The sequence below is a fragment of the Anopheles arabiensis genome (genome assembly GCF_016920715.1).
Source record: "Anopheles arabiensis isolate DONGOLA chromosome X unlocalized genomic scaffold, AaraD3 X_pericentromeric_contig0048, whole genome shotgun sequence".
NCBI classification, from domain to species: domain Eukaryota; kingdom Metazoa; phylum Arthropoda; class Insecta; order Diptera; family Culicidae; genus Anopheles; species Anopheles arabiensis.
In genome coordinates, this window is record NW_024412126.1 from 48,364 (window position 1) to 70,770 (window position 22,407).

The 22,407-nt window shown below is 41.7% G+C and overlaps 2 protein-coding genes and 2 pseudogenes across 2 annotated transcripts; all 4 read left to right on the forward strand.

Annotated features, from left to right (window-relative positions):
• The first annotated feature begins 535 nt into the window (after positions 1-535).
• Positions 536-1,162, forward strand: LOC120908221. Its single transcript, XM_040319164.1, has 2 exons — positions 536-814; positions 878-1,162. The coding sequence occupies exons 1-2, from the start codon at positions 716-718 to the stop codon at positions 1,160-1,162; spliced, it is 384 nt and encodes a 127-aa protein (XP_040175098.1). The 5' UTR covers positions 536-715.
• On the forward strand, positions 1,061-2,949 carry LOC120908223 (annotated as a pseudogene).
• An 808-nt stretch (positions 2,950-3,757) lies between these two features.
• On the forward strand, positions 3,758-5,560 carry LOC120908224 (the record flags this gene model as incomplete). The annotated part of the gene is made up of 1 exon (XM_040319165.1): positions 3,758-5,560. A coding segment is annotated over exon 1 (1,089 nt), but the record flags the coding sequence as incomplete, so codon positions are not given.
• A 3-nt stretch (positions 5,561-5,563) lies between these two features.
• LOC120908219 lies at positions 5,564-7,822 on the forward strand (annotated as a pseudogene).
• The last annotated feature ends 14,585 nt before the right edge of the window (positions 7,823-22,407 follow it).

Here is a 22,407-nt window from a genome sequence, read left to right on the forward strand (position 1 = left end):
TCTTTAAAAGCAGAAGTAGGAAATCCCGGCGAACAGTCTGGCAGCTGGACTAACGAACTTAACGAAGGACAATACGTCAGCCAGAGTCCAAATCATTCAACGGAAGAAGTCAACAAAATACCAAATTTATCTATTTCTAAAAATTCGACTCAACGCCACACTTCGTCTCCTAATATTTCAAAACCGGGCGAATTATCATGGAACACGGTGGTGCAAATGAGTTAAGCAATACTTTTGATAAAACAATAATTTAATTTTCTCAATTTCATGTAGAACGAGTTCCCTTCATTGGACACTGGTTCGTATGGGGAACAACAAAATCTCAACTATTCCAAGAACATTATTCCGGAACTTCTCAAACCAATCATCAAGCCGACATTCGTTCACAATTGAAAGCACCTTGCGGCCAAGGAACCAGTATTGCAACGGAGGATTTAGATGGTGGTGGAAACTTCCTAGGTGGTTTGAACAGTTGTCAGGTCACAGCGGGATCGTCTCAATCGTCTCCTCTGCCCCCAGTTCAGAGCTCTTTGCCACCCTTTATGCAACGAGGGAGCGAAAGCGTTTTGTTAGGAAACGAAAACGAAGGAGGCTCCTTGTCGCCAATACCTTCACAAACTTCAATTTTTTCTACGATACCAGGAATGTGCAACGATTCCAAAACAGCAGTACTGCCCATAATGTGACCACCAATTACAATACGGACAACAGAAAAATGAACAGCAATGGTGGCAACAACTGCAGCAGCAGCAGCCATAAATCCAACAATAATGGAGAAAAGATTAGCAACGTTGCGGTGAATACCGGAACAAATGTAACTATAATATCCAGTCAGTTTTCGAAGACACAATCTTCAAGCTTATCGACTCATTCGCAGCAACAACAACTAAATAACCGTATTGGTGGAGGAAACTCTTATTCTTCAATTCCTTCAACCAGAAGCGGGCGTGTTGTTAGGGGAAATGGTGGGAGCAACAATACATCGAGTGAAGGAGGTAATGACAAAACTGGTGGAATCGCCTATGATAATAGTTATCAGAATGCAAATCGACGAGGGGTTCCAATCATCTTCCGCGTTATGCCAACCGTGGAACTTCAGGTGGTGGTGTTGGTAATTATAATAATACTATCGGTAATTTGCGTAGTAATGGAGGGAATGTGATTGGTTCAGGTGAAGTTGGTAGCCCGAGCGGATTCAATGATGAAAATCGCAATTCACATCCACCATATGGATCAAGTGTTTTAGCAGAGCAAGAAGTTGTAGTGCGACCTATCATACGAGATGAAGAATTGCAAAGATTAGAAGCAATTGCAAAGGACGAAGGATGGGCTAAAGATTCTGAATTTGATTATAATCAAAAATTAGAATTTTCTGATGATGAATCAGAGTTAAATCAAGTACCAACTGCTATGAAAGTAAAGGATATGGCTACAGATATAAATATAATATCAGTTAAAGCAGAAAAGGAGCAGCAAGAACATGAAATATTTGATAAATCTGATCGTACTCTGGATGTAAGTGTAGCGCATAGAGAAAGAGATCCAAATCAAGACTCTATGCAAATAAATTGTAGCAGCGGTGTGCGTAGTTTAGTTGGAGAAGGCAGTGCAATCAATGTAAACATGACGGCAGGGGATTGGATGCAGCAGAAGCAAAAGAGCGCTTAAAACAACGCCAGGAAGAGGACCTTAAACGTGATATTGAACGTAAACTGGCTGCCGCTAGAAAGTTACAGGAACTGGAAGAAAAGCTTAGCAGAAAAAAACAGAGGAATCAATAGATGCAAAAGCAGGCAATAATGATATTAGCAAAAGTGGTAATATTGCCTCGACTATCAATATCTCTACAACGTTAGGAAACAAACTGGAAGAGGAAAAAGTTTTTGAACCTGTATCGGAACATAACAACGAACGTGTAATATCCGTTAAAATTCGTGGTAAAAGTGGCGAACGAACTAATTTGAAAGATGCACGTTATGAATTTGGCACCGGTTCACGACATGATCGCGAGACGGGAAACATCAGTGGCAGTACTAGCAGTAATTGGGACATGCCAGGATTCTCAAAGACATTTCAATCAAATTTGCCCCAAGGTTTCAAAGGCGCAAACTGGAGCGAAACACTTCCGGTGCAAATTTGTTGACGAGTAATAATAATAGTGTTGGTCTTGTTTCACCTCGAATCGGAAACACTGGTCCTTGTGGTAGCAATTCTGTTGGTGAGATAAAAAGTGGAATTCCCTTTGCCCAACAGTATGATCCACGGTTTATTCATAATCAACAGACATACGGAAAAATTTGTAACGCAATGACAAGTTCATCACGTCGAACAGCAGTTTCTATACGGGATCGTGATGAACGCCAGAGGCATCATTATGATGCAGTTGAACATAATCAACGCGAGGTAATAAAAACAAAAGAATCATTTGAAGACGGCAATCGTTTTAATAATGCTACTGGTGGTACCCAAGAATTGAATAGTTATGTCAACAGCAAGCAAAACATTGGTTGTGTAACGCCGCAATTAGACCGTAACTTATCAGAATCGTCTAATCGTAAAACAAGTGTTTCAAGTGATGATAATCATCATACAAGCCAACCACACCATAAACCGGTTATTCGAAATGTCGGAAGCAATACTAAAGTATCTGGAAATTATGTGCGTGAGAAATCATGGGATATGGAAGATCAAAAAGAATCGTCTGCGTCATCCTCTGCTTCTTTTAGTGGCAGTGATGTTCACCGCGAAACGCCCCGTTCTGATTGTGACTTGCCTAAACAGATATTACACCGGGTGAAAGAAACAACGCCCCAATCATCATCCGATTCAATAAAAGATGAAAAATGTCATTTAAGCAACGTATTAAGAAAACCGTTGATTGTGAGTCAAATCAAAATGATGAAGAGATTCACAGATGTGAGCATCTGTCATTTGACAGTGCAACAATAGAAGATAATAGCGTTGGTAGTTCGAATACGTCACTAGACCCTGAGGACTCTTCCCTGGCGCAATGGATAAAGCAAGCCTATTGTCTAGGTCGGATGGATATGCTTGTTTTGGAATAGGAGAAACGAATGAAAAAGAAAATGTTGAATTAAATCAATTAGAATGCCCCAAAGATACAACACATGAGACTTCACATCTTTCAAGATCGCTAGGCTACACAGATGATAACAAACAAATAACTTCTACGACGATATCGCATCAACCACATCAAAATAGCTTAAAAAAGAAAGATGCAACAACAACCCAACATTCTCGCGATAGTCGAAGGCATGATTCTCGCAGTGGCGTTCGTGGTGGCGGGCTACGGTGTTGGATTCCATCGAGCAGATGGGACGGGATGCATGTCCAGTAGAGGCGGTTCTTTGAATTGGAATAGACCTCGTGGTGGCAGTAGAACTGGTGGAGCTGGTCGTGGTTACCATCAAGATTGCTGGAGCGAATCTGAATATTCGGAAGAGTTTTGACGAACAAACAAAACATCATGTACATCAAAAGATATATAACCATTCAATGTCTGTTACTGTTGGAATACATAGTGCAGCTAATGCGGATTCGACTATTTTGGGGTGCAAAGGAAGGATTCGTACCACGTGGTGAACCATCACGACGAGGCCGAGGAGGGGAATATTGGCTCTATTGTTTCTGTTGTTAATCCTTCGAGTGCAAATAATCGCCAGAAACAACTTCTCTGGCTCTATTACATCTATCGAGGAAAGTGTAGCCATCAGCAAAAAGTTGACGGATATGGATGCACTAATTCAAAACCCATTTAGTTCCAGTACAGTTGATGACGATGATAGACAAACAAAACATTCTGTTGTAGACCATTCGAACAGCACTGTTACTTCTGTAATATCTCCTATACGGGACGATCGCACAGTTCAACATAACAAAAGACCATTGTCTTTGTGTGATGCTTATAATACGTCGGATGATGTTTTATCACTTGAAAAAGAAAATCCTATTTCGAAGATCCTAGAGAGGGAACATAGTGCAATAGATATTCGTAATGACGAATCTCATTCTCGAGAGGATAGTCACAAATCGGATGGTAGATCAAATTCCACAGATCATTGTTTGGCAGTGATGAAACAAACTAGTGATGAATGCGATTCTAATAAGTCCACGGCTGCGTCATTGGTAGACGATACCAAGACAAATACAACAAAAAATGGTAGTACTACAACTTTACAACAACAGTCAACAAATTTATCCACCATATCAGGATCTGTTGGTAAATTAAATAACTCTATGGACAGTAATGTGCGAGGAAAGGCTATTGTTGGAAATTTTAGAGGCGGTTCCATCAATGTAATTACATTGCGCCAGCAGCAATCTGTATCACAAAGCCAAGGAGGGTAAATCATCTACCACTGAAGCGAGCAGCGATTCATTAGTTTCAGTGAATACATCAAATTCTAATCAATTAATCACAACATCAAACAGTAACAACGACAATGACTCCATGCCGTCAGGAACATCAGGAACACGTTCTTCAACATTATCAGTAGAAGGAGACATAAAGTGTGTAACAGATCAGCGTCACTTAACACAACAAGGTGTAACAGAAAAACTGAATGCTTCTTCCACAGTTAGCTCCAACACTGACAATGATAAGCATCATCTTGATGGCAATAATGCTCCAGTTAACACCACGATGATATTCGACAACACGAACTTCAAATCAGCCGTATCCGCGTTGAGTGTAAACAACACAAACACAGTGGGTGATTGCGGCGGAACGGGTGTAGACGCTTCCATAACGAATCTGAAACGTCAACAAAGTGGCAATAGTGTCATAAATGTTGATTCAAAAGTAAAATCAGGTTTAATGAATGAGAAAGTTATTACTGGTGCTTCTAATGCAGTTGGTTCAATAATGAAGTCACCACAATCTTTGACATCTAATACGTCAGCACATCGTCCAACAACTTCGATACCAGTAACGACATCAAGTGAAGGAAGTTCGCAACATAGCATCGTTGGTAATTCTCAAAGAACAGTGCTTTCTGCAGGTGTTACAAAACAACAGTCGTCCACTATTATCACAAGTACCCTGCAAGGAATTCCGTTTCAAAAAAGTGAGACCGATTATAAGGAAGTAAAACCATTTGCCTTTGAGACTGATATTAGCCATTTAATTGAAGGTGACAAAGGTATTAAGCAACAATCTACAGTATCGGCTGGATTGTGTTTATCAAAATCAATAGAAGTCGACGGAGGTAACGGTCATGGAAGAGTGTCTGCGTCAGTACAAAATATAATTTCTCCTTCGACAGCCGATTTGAACATGAAAATAGCAAGTGTAAAGAAAGTTTGGGAAATGCCCACTGTACCAGAACAAACAGGATCGGGAACAGTAAATAGTGGCGGCGGAGGTAGTGCTACATGCAACGTCAATATGGCAAATGAACATTCAGTTAGTGGTAGTGGAAATGTTCCTAGTGGAAATAATGTTCATTTAAAATCAAATTTCGTAAGGACACAACATACATCCCATCAACCACAGTATCAACATTCCCATGCTGGAACTGCTGGTCATCACTCTCCCAGCGCATGGTACCCATTCTTCTTATGGAGCAGCATTTGGATCAGAATCAGATTCCTTAGTGGAACATTTTAATAGCTCCAATAATGTTTGCAATATTCCCAATCCCACGGGATCGAACAATGGATGCGACATTAATACTGGAATTACTCTCAACAACGAATGTAATGACCCTTCTAATCAGGGATATGGTCTGAGTCATCATCACTCTCAACAACAGCCGACAAAGGTTCATCAACAGACACATCAACTGCAACAGCAACATCCCCACCAACAGCAAGATCTACATCATCAACGACAGGCACACAATATGCAAGAATCAGCTCAATCGACTACGCAACAACATACGCAACAGCCACAGAAACAATTACAGCATTCATCACAACACTCATTGCAACATCATTCGCAACAACTTCAACGTCAGCAGCAACAACATAAGGAGCAAAGTCAACACATTCAACAATTGCAACAAATGCATCAACAATCGCAACAGCAGCATAAACCACAAACGCAGTCGCAATCACAATCGCATCCTCCGACGCAACCGCCTTCGCAATCGCTGCCACAATCACAAGCACAAACTTCTCAATCACAATTAAAGGTGCAGCACTCACCGCAACAGCAATCGCAACAGCTGTCGCAACAAATACCCCAACAACTTTCACAGTCTCAGTCACAACATTCACATTCGCATCAGCAGCACCAACCTCATAAACAATCACAAATTCAACAGCAGTTGCAACAGCATCCTGCGCAACAACTTCCGCAACAATTGCAGCAAACACATCATCAGCAAACACTACAATTACAACATCAGCAACAGACACAACAGACACAACATGTTTCCTCTGTTAATGTTCAACAGCATCAAGCTGCAGTGGCCGTTACTATGGGTCTGAACAAACACCCAGTGGCAGATGTATTGGCAGCGGCAGTCGCTGCGAATAATGTTAATGTGTGCAAGGTTAAACCCACGCAACAAAGCAGTGCTGGTGGTATGCATCAATCTAATAGTATGGGTTTGTCACCCCCACAAATGCAAAGCGGATCAATTCCTTCTGCTCCACAACCGTTCTACCCGGCACAGTACGGCGTATCTGCTGTTCCATCACCTCCTGCTGTGTTATATAATTCAGCTGCTGCTGCTGCCGCCATGAATTCTCAAGGTGGATTATACAACGCATTCCAAATCGAACCAAGTGGTCGTTCACAATTTTCACAGTTTCCTGGACACTATGGAACATCAGGTACAACTGGAGGGCCATATAATACATATATGACTCCGACCGCGACAAATATGCAAACGGGACCTACACCTGAGATGTTCCAAAGCCTTTCATCTCAGTTTCGCATGGGTTCAGTCCAATCTCCGTACAACCAAACAACTCAAATGGGAAACCCAAATACCATGCTGATATCATCAAATAATACTTCGTTAATGTCCTCATCAGTAAAAACTTCCACGCAACAGATAGGTGCTATTGGACAACCTAAACCTAATGGCGGTGGATCGGTTAATCAACCACCGTTTGGACAGCAGTATCTTAACATGTTTCCGCCTGCTCCATTGCAAAACACGGCAGCTAACTACTATTCAAATTCGGGTGGGGACAAAACGCTTTTTCGGCGCAGCAAGTGCTACAGGTGCTGCAACGCAGAGTGCGTACGGTATACCACCAGCAGCAGTAGCTGCGTCTAACATGTTTGGTGGTCATGGTGGGCAAAATCCTTCAAACACTTCCCAACCTCCGCCACCTCAGCAACAGATGCCCAACTACTCTTCCCAATTTTAAATTCGCCGCTTTTAGCTGCTACTAATCCAACATTGGGACAACAACAATATCGAGGAGCGCCAAACAATGCTTCTCAACATTCTGGAGCTAATTCCTCTAGTTACATAAAATCAAACCAATCTCCACAATCATCCCACATTCAGCAACAACAGCAAGCACAACAGCAACAGGATACAGTGAGTTATTATTCATTCTATCACAAATAGGCTTTGAGTATGCCTGCGTTTTAGTGTAACGCATAACATTAATGGTCATGTATAGAGAATAGGGTATTAAGAACAAACTGAGAATAAGTTGTTGGAAGATGAAGCTCATTATAGTTGCTTCACAATAATTATATTTTTCGTCGCGTACAATCTCAGTCTATGGTTTTCATTTATTCAGCCTATAGTTTAGTTTTTCATAGCAATCTGCATGTTCGTCTGGCTTGCGCAAAATAAAATAGGAAGTTTATAAAATCATTTGTTCCCTTCAATTGTCATTTTATGTTTTATTTAATCAAAAAAATGGTTTACAAATATTTAAATAAAATGTGTGTAAAAACATTTACTTACCTCAAGGTCCTAGTCTGTCAACTTTTCCCGAAATTGGATTGCTACCATACACCATACATTTTACCATACAAACAAAAAAACAAACAAACAAACAAACTAACTAACTAACAAACAAACAAAAACAAACAATATATCTGACAAATAATATATTATATATAGACAGATCGATAAAACATCAGCTGGTCTTTTGGTACACTCGTCGACTCGTACGACCTCAAAAAATGCCCGTCATGGTTTCAAGCCTCAAATAGACTATGCCGCCATACGTACAACTGTCCAAAGACTATGTAGGAACGATGTAAAGTAATATATGATAATTTGATAAGTAGCCAAAAGTTCGTTACAGGCAGTTTGATATCTAAGAGCCCTTTTCGATTCAAATTTTAATTATGATTTTCATGATAAATTGGTCTGGTGCTCACTAGAAATTTGTAAATTGGTTATTAAATGTTTCATTTGGAATAAAATATTCTCCCTGATCCTTCAGGATCGTCTTGTCCCGCACGTCGAAGAGATAGTGGGAAACTATCAAAGAGGATTCCGAAACTGAAAATCAACCACTGATCAGATATTCACTATGCAGTAGATCTTGGAGAAGATGGCTGAATACAGAAACGACACATACCATCTCTTCATTGACTTCAAAGCCGCATATGATAGCATAGCCAAGGTAAAACAGTATGACGCTATGAGCTCTTTTGGAATCCCGGCCAAACTGATAAGGCTAGTTAGAATAACTATGACCAACGTCACTTGCCAGGTGAGGGTGGATGGAAAACTCTCAGGACCTTTGCTATCATCAAAGGTCTGCGCCAGGGAGACGGGCTTGCATGTTTCCTATTCATCCTGGCGCTAGAGAGGTCCATCCGCGGCTCGAGGGTAGAGACTACGGGAATCATCTTCTATAAGTCAACCCAGATCCTGGTATACGCTGATAATATAGACATCATTGGTCTGCGGCTCTCCTATGAAGCAGAAGCCTACCAAGGGATCGAGCAGGTGGCAGAGAACCTCGGTTTGCAGATAAACCAGGCAAAGACCAAACTGATGGTGGCAACATCAGCGGGTCTACCAATAAATAATCAGAATCTACGTAGGCGTGACGTACAGCTAGGTGAACGCACTTTTGAAGTCGTCCCTCAATTAACCTATTTGGGGTCAAAGGTCAGTAACGACAATAGCATGGAAGCTATGATGCGCGCAAAGATGCTGGCTGCCAACCGGTCATTCTACAGCCTGAAAAATCAGTTCACCTCAAAGAACCTGTCGCGACGGACGAAGCTGGGACTATATAGTACCTATTTAGTTCCGGTACTCCCATACGCCTCTGAGACATGGACACTGTCCAAATCTGACGAAACCCTCTTAGCCGCGTTCGAGAGGAAGATGCTCAGAAGGATACTTGGCCCCGTATGTGTGGAAGGACAATGGAGGAGCCGCTATAATGATGAGCTATACGAGATGTACGGCGACCTCACTGTCGTACAGCGTATTAAGCTCGCCAGGCTCCGGTTGGCTGGCCATGTTGTGCGCATGGAAACGGACGACCCAGCCCGTAAAGTCTTTTTAGGCCGTCCACAAGGACAGGGGGCGTGGTAGGCCCAAATTGAGTTGGCAGGATGGCTTGGAGGCGTCCGCCATTAAGGCCGGGATAACGGACTGGCAGACGAAGGCGTGAGACCGTGAGTGGTTTCGGATAATCGTGAAGCAGGCCAAGACTGTAAAACGGTTGTAGTGCTGGATAAGTAAGAAAGTATCTAAGTGGGTATATATACAGGTGAGCTTATCCCTAGGTGCATGAATTTAAAAGGCTGATTTTTATCGCTTCTGTTTCTGAATGAAGATTTTTAGAGTGTTTTGTGTATTCGTCAAGCCTTCAAAAGCTTGTTTGAACAAACGTTTTTACCCTTTCTGTCCAAAAGTGATATTTAAATTTGGTTATAAAAAAACATGCTATGGGACCACCTGGACTACATACACTTCGATTCTAGATTCCATTACCAGATCTCTTGAATCCACCTTGAGAGGTATGTAAACCACCTTGTTTTGCCATTTTTTGAGTAGGTACCCAAATCCAATTCTTCCAGTGAGGCTAGAATAATCTGTATGGAGTGTTTACATGATTTCAGCCTCCAACTGTCAAACTCCATACAAAACACTGACTAGAATAGTGAAGGGCCCAAATAACGGGTTTAGGGTTTGATGAGTTTTCCAGGGCTTTCTGCTGTCAAAAGGCATCCAAAATGGCCAAACAGAATTTGGCTAATACTTGACCTCGTTCCTACACAGTCCTTGGGACTGACTGTACTGCTATGGGGGCAATCCAAAAGTCACTGAAAGCCAACCTCACAAGTGGTACAGGCAGGCCTTAACCGACAGCGATGTAACGATGTACAGACAGATGTAAAATTAATTGTCATTTATGACCAAAATTCGTCTTGTTGTTGTTTGGGGTAACAGTGCTATCAACGTTGTTGGTTTCGCTAATGACCTTGGTTATTTGGTGTCAAACGGACTTCTTGGCTCCTAAACTTTTTTAATTAATTAATTAATTGATTAATTAATTTATTTATTTATTTATTAATAATGTATTTTTTATTAAGCTATTTTACACATAATCCCTAACTTATTCCCCTATCATCTGCCTAAATCCGGTGTCGCCAAAATTGGAATTGATAAATTATTCTCTTTAAATGCGTTGGTCGTTACATTAAAATCAAAGTGATGGGACCATGTATTGAATTGCCTTGTCATAGCTAGTGACGGTTCGTTGTATCGATATAAGGTACGCCTGTTCTCATCAACAAGCAAGTTACGAGATCGAAGAGGTCCCAAAGGCACGTAGAAGTTGCCTCTTCTAAAAACAAAGTCTATTTCCTTTGTTAAAATATTTTAGCAATAAATACACATTGGTTGACCTTAAAACGGTGTTGAGCGTCTGTAGGCCAAGCAGAAGGCAACGCGAACGATAACTTAGCATAGTTGTAAGTCCTTTGAATTGGTCGCATTTTAAAGCATTACAAGACTTGCATTGTATATTTGTATATTTATTAAATGATCGACGGACCTCATAAGCCCTCTCGATATATGTAAGGGTACAATAGGAATATAACATAAATAGTCACACGCTTTACAATAACACAATAATAACAACAATAACAATTACAAGGACGCTAAAGATTCTGGCGAGAGGCGCGAAGTAAATTAATGCGACTCAACACATTTGCCATCGTCATGCCGGGCTCATACGCATCAGATTCCGCATTCAGAGCAAGACATATACGCAAAAACGGGTCTCGGGAGGCGAAGGCGGTCCTTGTCTCTGGGATGGCCAGCATCGCCCGAGGGCGGAGAGTTCTTGCAGGCACGAACAGCAGTATCGACGAGAGCAAAACCGGACAATCGATGCTATCATTGAGAAGCCCAACGATAAAAGCCAGCCTAGCATTTCGTATTCGGTCGTCGAGTTGGGGTAACCCGAGCAACAAACACCTTGTTTTGTAGTCGTTGTTGCTGCCCCACGAACGGAGCGCGAAACGGGTAGCCCTACTCTGGATGGACTCCAAGCGCGCAACCCCCGAGCAGAGGGCCACCACACTACGCTGCCATACTCCAGCACTGATCGAATAAGAGCACAATAAAGAGTTTTGGTGCAGATTGGGTCAGAGAGCTCGCGAGTCATGTTAACGACTAAACCTAACAATTGACTGCATCTTGTCACAACGTGATCTAGGTGTTGCTCAAACGTGAGTCTCGCATCGACGAAAACACCCAAGTCCTTGACACAATCGACTCTCTGCAAAGTTTGCCCGTTTAGCGTGAAGTCGAAATGCACTGGAGAGCGAGAACGGCTGATGGTGATGGTAACACACTTATCAACACAAATGGTTAAGGAGTTTCGCGTGCACCAGTTATAGAATTCTTCTAGTGAAGCCTGGAGTATGCGATGGTCGTCTGGTCCCAGGATTTGCCGAAAGATTTTGGTGTCGTCCGCATAGAGCAGGTGATTATCCATAGGAAAGATCGTGGAGACATCTTGCACTCTGACATTTCTTGCACTCTTGGCACCGACATTCATCGATGTAGGCGTTGGACGAAAGACGACAAAGATGTTTTCGTCAAACGAACAGACAGAATATCGCCCTCACGTATGTGAAATTGTGTAATATTTATGAAGTGATCTAAACAGCATAAAGATTCAAAAGTACAGTTAAGCTTAAAATTAATTGCCGCAGCTTCCGTGGTATATTGGTACGGGTAACCAGTGGATCGCGGGCCACCGCCAGACTGATTGGCTGATCGTTATTGGTCTCATGGTGTACTGTTGATGTCTGGATTGCTGCAGGACGACACCAAAATATCCAGGACTCTACAGGCAGCAATCTCATTTCAAATGTTCAATCATCTGCGTCACCTATTTGCCCTTATATTGGTGGAGGAAATGTCGCATTATCCTTTCTTATTGTAGAACGCAAACGTGAACCACTTTTGTGAAGATTTACACTCGCAAAATCAAGATCAGTACACCATCGAAGACTCCGAACAGAATCAGATACTGCGAGCTTTCGAGAACCTCAAAGCGCTGCGAATCATTGATTAGTATCTGTGCGAAATGACGCCGCGGAAGGCGCTAACGATATTTCCGACCATGCTGCATTTAGACGACTTTGTGCAGATATTGCCAGACTTTCTAAAATGCGTCTTATCCGCAGCCGACATATTTTCCCTGGTAGATGCGGAATACTCTTATGCTATCGATGAGTTGTACAACATATTAGTAAACGTGAACCGATTGAACAACGAACAATGAACGGTGTGCGATGATATTGCCGCAGCAGTGGACAGCTACGATTTGACAGAACAATCCAGTGGAGAGGACACACAATGGACAGGTTTTTCCTTGATTGACCTGGTGGCATCGGAAATCCGTTTATGCTCGAAACTATTCTTGCATTTAATCGAAAATTGCAATCGCAGTGGCTTCGAATGGAATTGCTACTCTGCTGTTGGCCATAGAAAGCACGCTACACTCTACATTCAAGCTATCGCTCATACTGGACGCTCAAAGTTCCTATTATATCCGTGTACAGTAAAGGTCTGAAGCAGTGTATTCGGCGGAGCATGATTTGGGGCAAATTTAGGGTATTGCATTTGCGGGAAAACATGCGTGTGCAGACAGCCCCTCAACGGGACAAAAGTAGAAAGCTTGGAGCAAAATAATCTTGTGTCTCCCTCAATCCTCTATACCGCGCTTGCTTGCACTCATGCGCGAGCGCTCGAGTATATTCTCTCAAAACTGAGCATTCGCAGTTCAACCCGTACAGTGAGAATGTATGTGTTAATGTGCAGCGAAATTTGTCTCTGTATCTCATTCCCCTACCCCCAAAACCACATTCACTCTCCGCGCACTCTTAAAATTTTGGCGCGCACGCTACAACACAATACAAAAGGTCGTTTTAACCGCGCGCACTAATCAAAGTCGCGATGGTTCAATCGGTACGCCGACGCTCCATGTCAGAGATATGGTGTGAAGAAAATCTCGTGCTGATAGAGTGTAGGGATAGTGTACACGCGGACGCGTACACCAGTGGCGGGTCAAGACTCTCCGAAGCCCTAGGCGTTATGGTAGACGGGGCCCCTTCACCAAATCCATCGACGGAGGGGAGGGATGAAATGGTGTACGAATAATACACTGCAAATTTTCTAAGTTTGCTGCAGTTACATTTTTTACTGAAAGCTATTGAGTAATACATGGTTTTGTTGTTTCACTGAATATCAGTAAAACAAATTACTGAAAATGCAGCTATTTATTCTGTCAAAACGACATGCCTGAGCCTCAAAAGAAAACATAATGCGATGTCCGCTTGCTCGTGATGAACAAAAATTTGATTTAGTAACCGCTTACAGGCACCCCGATAAAATTTTAGGTGCGTATTCGGCTTGCGGGATTAACGTTTTGGTTGAGAAAAATCTTCACACCACTTTGCTGAAATTTCGTGTTAGCCGTGAGTGCATATCAAATCAACAAACTTGTTTCGACAAAATACAGTTCACATCTGTATTAAACTCTATAAAAAACAGAGATGAACATGATCAGGATGGACTGCCACCCTGCGCATCAATAAAAACCTCAATTTCAATACTTTTTTTTGCCAATTTTTAATCGATATCAATGACTAAACAATCAGTAATATCAGAAAGGCTTTGTATGTTAAAGGCTTTGGGTATGTTCAAATTTTGGGTACTGTGGATACTGTTTCGAAGCGGACTTTCGACACTTGATCGTCTAGGCCAGCTGTGTCAAACTCATTTCATCAGAGGGCCGCAAGTACAGATTTTCAGTGATTCGCGGGCCGCAAAGTTGAGAATAAAAAACTTACCTTAATATTGAAATAAAATACTGTAAAATCATTATTGTTGATGATGATGAGTCCCACCTCTTTCCCCAACATAGGTTTGAGAAGGACGGAAGTATCTTTACGATAATATTACTCTGATAGGTATATTAAAATATTTTGTACCAGCAAGTGGTGGCATTGGAAAACTCTCAGAGGAACTGTCCGAGTCATACACACACCCAAGATGACCAACATAGTTTCATCAAGAAAAATGGTATTCCCTAGCATCCTTTACATAGCCCGCCAACAACCAATAAATGGATCCGGCGCACCACTTCAGGACACAACTGCGACATGCATATGGCCAGTTCCACTAGTGCCAACCGCTGACTCCAGGGTCTCTGGCACCAACGGCTGGCTCCAGGGCACTACCTTCCGAAGCAGGAGAATCTAATGTATCCCTTACGAACCTCGCCAAGAACCAACTAATGGATTCGGCGCACTACTTATCAGAACACAACTGCAACATGCATATGACCAGTTCCACTAGTGCCAATGATTGGCTCTAGGGCACTACCTTCCGAAGCAGGTGAACCTAATGTATTGTATGTGGAATTTGCCACTAACAATCATCAATGAGTGAATCCTGTTGTGACCTCCCAGTCCGTGTGCAAACCGTTAATTCTCCCAAATAGATCCCGAATATCCACTTGTACGCGCGCGTGTCTCAAACCTATGTTGAATATTTCTTATATTTGTTCTAATTTTAATTATAGTATATAAAGAAAAATCGTATCAGCATCATAAAGATCGTGATGACAACTGCAGTTACACATTTAATAATGACATGGGACATCTACACATATATCTTCATTGTTAAACTAATTGAATTTTGGGCCGGCCTGGTGGTACAGTCGTCAACTTGCACGACTTAACAACATGCCCCTCATAGGTTCAAGCCCCGAATGGACCGTGCTCTCATACGTAGGACTTACTATCCTGATATGGTAACAATAAGTCACTGAAAGCCAAGCTCACTTCACTAGTGGGTACAGGCAGGCCTTGACCGACAACAATTGTTGTGCTAATGAAGAAGATGAAGAAGAAACAAATTGACTTTTTGTACTCCTTGCTTCAAATCTGGAATCGTTCCTTATTTAAAAATGTGTGATGTTAGTTTTCATTGTGCTCTTTTAAAAAATGTTTAATATACTTTTCAAGTCACTTGCTATTTATTTTATCCTTATTATTGAAATTATTGAAATTAATTATTATTGAAATAGGATATTTTTCATTTGTCGCGTTCTCACACGGCAGTTTTGTTAGAAAATATCGCTCAACCCTACTTTTCACTGAGGTAGGGAAATCTATAAATCTAAATCGTGTTTAAACATTATTTTTGCTAATTTCCAAGTCCCAAATGTTCTGGTGGTATATTCATTTCTTATAACAAGAACCCGTTGTTTATGAATAATTTTGTTAAATTACTATAATTTTATCCGACGCAAATAGTAAGAACAGATGTTTGACTTGCAGTGCTTACAGCACTTCTCAAAATATTCTCGCGGGCCGCATTCATTATCCTCGTGGGTCGCATGCGCGGGCCCGCCAGTTTGACATACCTGGTCTTGGCGATCATAAAACCTTTAGAACGTTGGAGTTTAGAGGGCTCACCTTGGGTAGGAGGACATAAGTAAACTCCTTAAATGAGAAGTCGATAGATGATGGATAGTTGATGATGGTTAAAGGTCGGAAAGTTATCGTTTTCGCTAAGCTAGTTACGTTTGTGTTTTATTGACAAGAACGATGGTTCTAAACCAGGGTCTCCAAACTTTTCAGTTCGCGGGCCGCATTGCTTCACAATCAACTATGTTGAGGACCATTTTGGCGCTACCTTTATTTATTGAAGATAATTGCGTGGCGCGCGCAGGGGCTTTGCAAAATTAAAATAAAGTAATACTTAAAATAACCTTACTTGCTATATATTTGAAAACAGACATGAACATTTAAACGTGGCAACTGTAATGTTGATGTCAAAAAGCAGTAGAACTTATTGAAAGCTTTACACATTGAAATAATTGGATCATGAGCTCCTCTGGAAGTACGGGCCCGGTCTATTTTGATCAGAAAATTTCGAGGACGAAGTGCGTGGTCAGGGAAATTTATTTTAAGAAGAAGCTCGGGATCAATTTCGCCTTTTATTAATTCTACAAAAACTACTTGTGCTACCCAGTGCCCAAATGACCAGAATTGCTTAAGCAGCTCATTTTGGCACGCTAAAGATCGCTGCTCTAATTCGCCTTTTGCAGTAGATAAACAGCATCAAAGTTCCAGGTGGTCCTTCTAAATAGCGCCTAAGCAGCTTCCTTAAGCTACGGTGCCGGGGATTATTTTGCTTTGTGTTTTATTTTCAAGCAAGCGTCATCGATGAAATAAACAACAGGATTTGTTTTGTTTGTGTACATGTGTATATTTTTCAATCCTTAATATTCATAAATTACACGAAACGTATCACAATTTACTGTACAATCACAATTCCTTCATAATCCCTTCTTCAAAGAACTAATCTAACTTGTACAGCAGCAATGAGATGATTGGCGGCGTCTGTCTTTGACACTTTGACAAGACCCACCTTGTACCGATGTCATGCATTAAAAAGCTATGAAGTTCCACCAAGTTCGGTACACGTTCTTAACAAGCCTTAAAGTTCCATCATGAACCCTACACATAGTGTTAATCAGCCGCAAAGTTCCAAAGAGTACCATGTGCCTGTTAAAAGCTCCATAGTTCCGCAAAGTACCGTTTATTTCTTAATCAGCCACAAAGTACGACATCGGAACGATTTTTCGTTAAACAGCCCTAAATCAGCTATAAAGTACGAGCTGGCTATTTGGGTGTTGTTAACTGTTGACATTTTTCATGACAGTCACCGTAAACAGCCGGTCAAAATAATTTTTGGCTGATGACATTCAATGCTTCCACGACACGACTGTCATTAAACGAAATTCATTCGTGTCGCTACCGTCAGGGCTGATGCAATGACATGAAATGTAAACAATGTAGTCTGAATGTCATTTGACATTTTTGAACAACACAAATCGATACGATCGGAGGATTATGAAGTGTATCGTCGCTGAATATGGGGATTCTAGTGAAATAGCAAAAACTAGTGAAACGAAAGCCTTTGCACCGCACGCTCTGTTGTAGTTTGACATGAATCAAATGACACAGTTTTCATACAGGGAATGTCAAATGAATGATCTTGAAAATGTCTTCATGTCAAATGACATGACGGAATGTCAAATGGAGAGCTTCAAATCGAATGAATGTTTACAATTTTATGTCGATGAACGTCACCGTTCGCAAAACTGGTGCTACCTCCCTACGTCTCTCAAAGGACTGCAATCCTAGAAGAAGCCGTCTAGTTTGATAGGTTAGAGGCTGGTCCATGTTCCACCGTAAGGCTGGAAATAGACAAACCGAGATCATCGCGGTACCGCGAAAATCGCGTATGACTTGAGCTGTCAATTATGTTATAAAATCTGACAAATAGCCGAGATAATCGCGGTTCGTGTATGGAACCATCCGAGATCTGGTGACGATTGAATGTGCCAAGAAGAAATATTTTTCTATCAATTTGCGAATCAAATTATTTATTTCACATAGTTTGTGCAAAATAAAATACAAAACTCATTTCTTGATACGAGTTTTCACACAAATCCGCCAGTAAAAATAATCGGTTCGCGCTACCGCGAAAATCTCAGCAATACCGAAGTTGGGTATCTCTGCGAAACAGCAGGCGCGATTGGAGGCGCGGAAGATTTGACAGCTCAACTGTTCTACAACTGTTATAAACAAGGCGCGAATTTCGCGGTACCGCGAAGATCTCGGTTCGTCTATTTCCAGCCTAAGGTTCTTATAGCTATTTTTGTGATTTTTTCTGAATTCGCTCAATTCGTTGTGGACCAGTTGTTAGTGTGCGGCGCATGTTACAACATTAAATTCAAGTACGGACCGGACTAACGCGACAAACAGTTGTTTTAAACAGAAAGGGTAATTAAAATCAGATGTCAGACGATGAATAAAACCAAGCTGCCGATATGCTTTGTCGATGACGTACGAATATTGTTGACGGAAGTGATGAGTCAAAATAGTGCCGAGGTCCTTAGTTTCTTTGTTACGTGGGATTATACACGAGTCAAGATTATAGTCTCGCTTGATAGGGTCTAGTTTTACGAGTAAAACTAATCACGCAACACTTATTGACACACAAGGATAGCGAGTTCGCAGAGCACCAATTGCTAAATTCGTCTAGGCTGTGCTGGAGTGTCGAGCTGTCCGAATCATTTCTAATGGTCGCATAAATCTTGATATCGTCCGCATACATAAGCAAACATTGATTTGGGAGCGCAAATACAACATCATTAATAAATAGGATAAAAATACTGGGCCAATGTTACTTCCTGTGGGACACCGGACGAACTAACGAACACGTTGGACAAGCACTTATTGATTTTAACACAGTATGATCTTTGGTTTAAATATGATTTTAACCATATGACTAGATTATTATGAAAGCCAAGCCGGCTCAGTTTCGCAAGGAGTATGTCATGGTTAATCCGATCAAATGCTGACATGAAATCAGTATAAATTGCATCAATCTGTGACTTGCCGTCCATTGCCGTAAGGCATTCAGACACGAATTGAACGAGATTGGTCGACACCGATCGTTTGGGAACAAATCCGTGCTGGCTTGGACTGATATAATTCAAGCCACCCTGACTAACGCTTCCTGGACAAGAATTTCGAGTATTTTTGCTGATGCACATAGGGAAGTTACGCCACGATAATTAGATATAACATGTCGGACCTTTTTATGAACGGGTGTCATCCACGAAGTCTTCCACATAGTAGGATATGTAGAACTGTGCAGAGAAAGCAAACAGATGGACCAGTGGTTCTGAAAGATAAGTTGAGCACTTCTGTAAGACTGTTGCTGGAATCCCGTCGGACCCGGATAAATGATGGTTTAATTTGTTTGATTGCATTTTCTACCGATTCATTTGTGATGACAATATCATTTATAGCCATATCTAGAACATCCGCGGGTGTGTGCTGGGGCAGTTGCAATATTAATTGGTGACGAAGATTGAAGGTCGAAAACTGAACTAAATTTTTGGCAAAGCTGACTGATTTCAAGTTCACTTGAGGCTGTCTCGGTGTCTAGTGACATTACTGACGGGATTTTTGCATTTTCCTCTTACGGTTAACGAAAGCAAATATTTTAGTCGGATCGGTGGATATACTTCGTTGAAGTTTGTTGATATAGATTCTATACAGATGCCTATTGAATCTTCTATAGTTGCCACTAACAGTGTTAAACAATAGTCTGTCGGAGTGAAGATTAGACTTTACGAGACAATGTAAACTCTATTTTTGCAGATTTAAGTCTTTTAATTCTCTATTGCCCCACGGGGACCGGAAGCTGCGCTCTTGTAAAGTAGGGCAGCATTTGTGAAGGACTAGACCAACCTTGATTTGAAAGAGTTGATTGCCGAATCGATTGATAAGGTGGGATTGCTATCAGAATTAAGGAATGACCAGTCAGTATTGGCAAAAGCGTCAATCATTTTTGGAAATCAGCTTTTCTAAAATCGAGATGTCTCAGGCTGTTCGATCCAGTGACTTCGTAGCAGTCTGGGTTGTTGATGGAAGTGTAATATTGACCAGCAAGCTCGGATGATATCGGTCTTCCTCAGTTAAACAATCTATGGAACGGAAAATTCTCATACCATTCTCAATTATACGCGGGCTCACGAATATAAGATCAAGTAAAGACCCATGATTGTTTACATTATTATTGACCTGAGATAGTCCCACAAAGCTGAGAGTATCAAGCAGTTGGGGGCAGGCTGGGGATACACGGGATCTCGGAATGTTGACATGTAGAGAACCGTAAGTATCACATAGCCAAGAAATGCCTGGTTGATTGATCTCCCAACACGAGGATCGAGTCTTGTGGATATTTCTCAGAAATTTCCATAAGTGATGAACAGTAAGCAGCAACATATTCGGTATTATTACTAAGAATCGGTGGAACGTAAACGGTACCGATTATTACGAATGAAGTGGCAACACGCATGCGGATCCAGATACTTTCGGTTGATGAGCTCGCAACAGTGATTACTGAGGACGATGCATGGTTTTAGCCGCAATCAGTACCCCTCCCCTCGGGTTTTCTGGCTATTTGAGGTTACGGTCCATTCGAAAAACATCATATCGGTCATCGAAGAGTGCAGACGAAGCAATGTCATCCTTGAGCCAGGTTTCTGTGATCGCGATGATATCAAAAGAACAGCAGATGCACTGAAGAAACTCGAGTTTTGTCCGTAGACCTCGGGTGTTTGGCACGGAAAGCTCAGATATGCAAGAATAATTTTGTCGAAAATAGTGGAGGCAAACCTGCTGGGTTGACATTAGCGCCACGTATTTGTGTGAGTTTTGGATCGGCATCGTTTTGATCGTTCTGCTCATGATTTGTTACGGATTCGTGATCATTTGTGTGAAAGCTTATTTTGCTATTGGTAGAACAGGCGCATTCATTCGTTGATGGAGGAGCAATATTCAGGTGAGCAATCACTTTTAATCAAAGGTGAGCCGGAATGGGTGGAAGTTCAAATCTTGTTTTAATGGGTTTTGGATATCGAATAAGTAAAATACATAAAATTTCTGGAGCTTTCTTTTATTGAATCTTGATTTTCGTCTCGCAGAATTAAAAATAAATTTTGATTGGTTAGTCAGAAAAGAAAGCTATTTAATTTAACCTTCACCCAGTCATCGCGGGCCGCATTAAAGGCTGAGGGCCGCATGCGTCCGAACAATAGTTTGGAGAACCCTGTTCTAAACGATATTTTCTTTCCTACTTTACAGTTTCAGCTCGTGTTTCGCTAGTACGGACAATTTGATTTAAAATCGTCATCGTGAGCATAACATGAAAACAATATTTTGCTTTTAAGTTGGTGTTTTACCTTTACGGTACCTTTACTGAAGTACCGTCTTGCTTCAGGTTGCGTACGAGCTGTCGAACAGATCGGACGTTTTTCGGTTGCTGCGCGCGTGCGACAAACACCTACAATAGCAACTTCGAGATAGTATTGTGTGTGCCATGTGGCCTGGCGCAATGAAGAACAGAGGAAAAGAGAATGAGCAAAACCGATCGCGATCGAACAGCGAGTTCGAGAGATTCAAAACGCTCCAAAATAAATGTGGTAAACAGTGTGGATACTGGTGAATTCTTCGAGGTTCATCGCAAAGGACAAAAGCGCGTCAAAACGCTCAACCCATCGTCAACGATGGTGCCTCAACATCTGCTTCCCCGAAGCAAACCACAACCAATACAAGATTACCACCTATTGTGGTTAAATCTCTGTCTCTTGCCTCCTACGCGGAGCTGCAAGCTGAAAACTATACGCAGAATTTCAACTCAGTGGTATAGGAACCAAGATTTTATAAAATCTTGCTGATCATCGTACAATAATCAACATGCTCGAAAGCAAAAAGCTGAGTTCTTCGCATGATTTGAAAGAGGATCGACCCTTCATGTCATTCGGGGTCTCCACTAATGGAAATAGATGATATCATAGATGAACTTAAAATCAGCTATAAGCTAGAGGTAACGGAAGTTCATCGCATCAAGAGAAGAGATGAAACAACCAAATTACCATCAACAGCTCTATCTTGCCCTTCAAACGAGGCTCGTGTTCAATGAACAAGCTCCAAGCTGTACGAACGATCCAATCGGTAATCACCAGTGGGAATCCTACCGAGGCGGCCACAAGGTCCGCAATGTCTGCGATGCCAAGGTTTCGGACATGGCACCCGTAACTGCCATCTTTCCACGTTGTGCGTCTGCGCGGAACCTGACACTTGGAACGTAAACAGTCCTCAAAGTACAGTTGCAAAATGTTTAGCTGCGCAGCCAATCATCGAAGCGCGCGATGTGGAATGCCCAAGCGTGCCAAATATCAACAAATACGCAAACTGGCGAATGAACGCGGCCACAGACACCATACTGCTGCCGGAAAACCAGAGCTCCTCCTCCGAATCTCTCCTCACAAGTGCATTTTCCTCCGCATGCATGCCGTCTTCTGCTCCGTCAGTTCCGCATT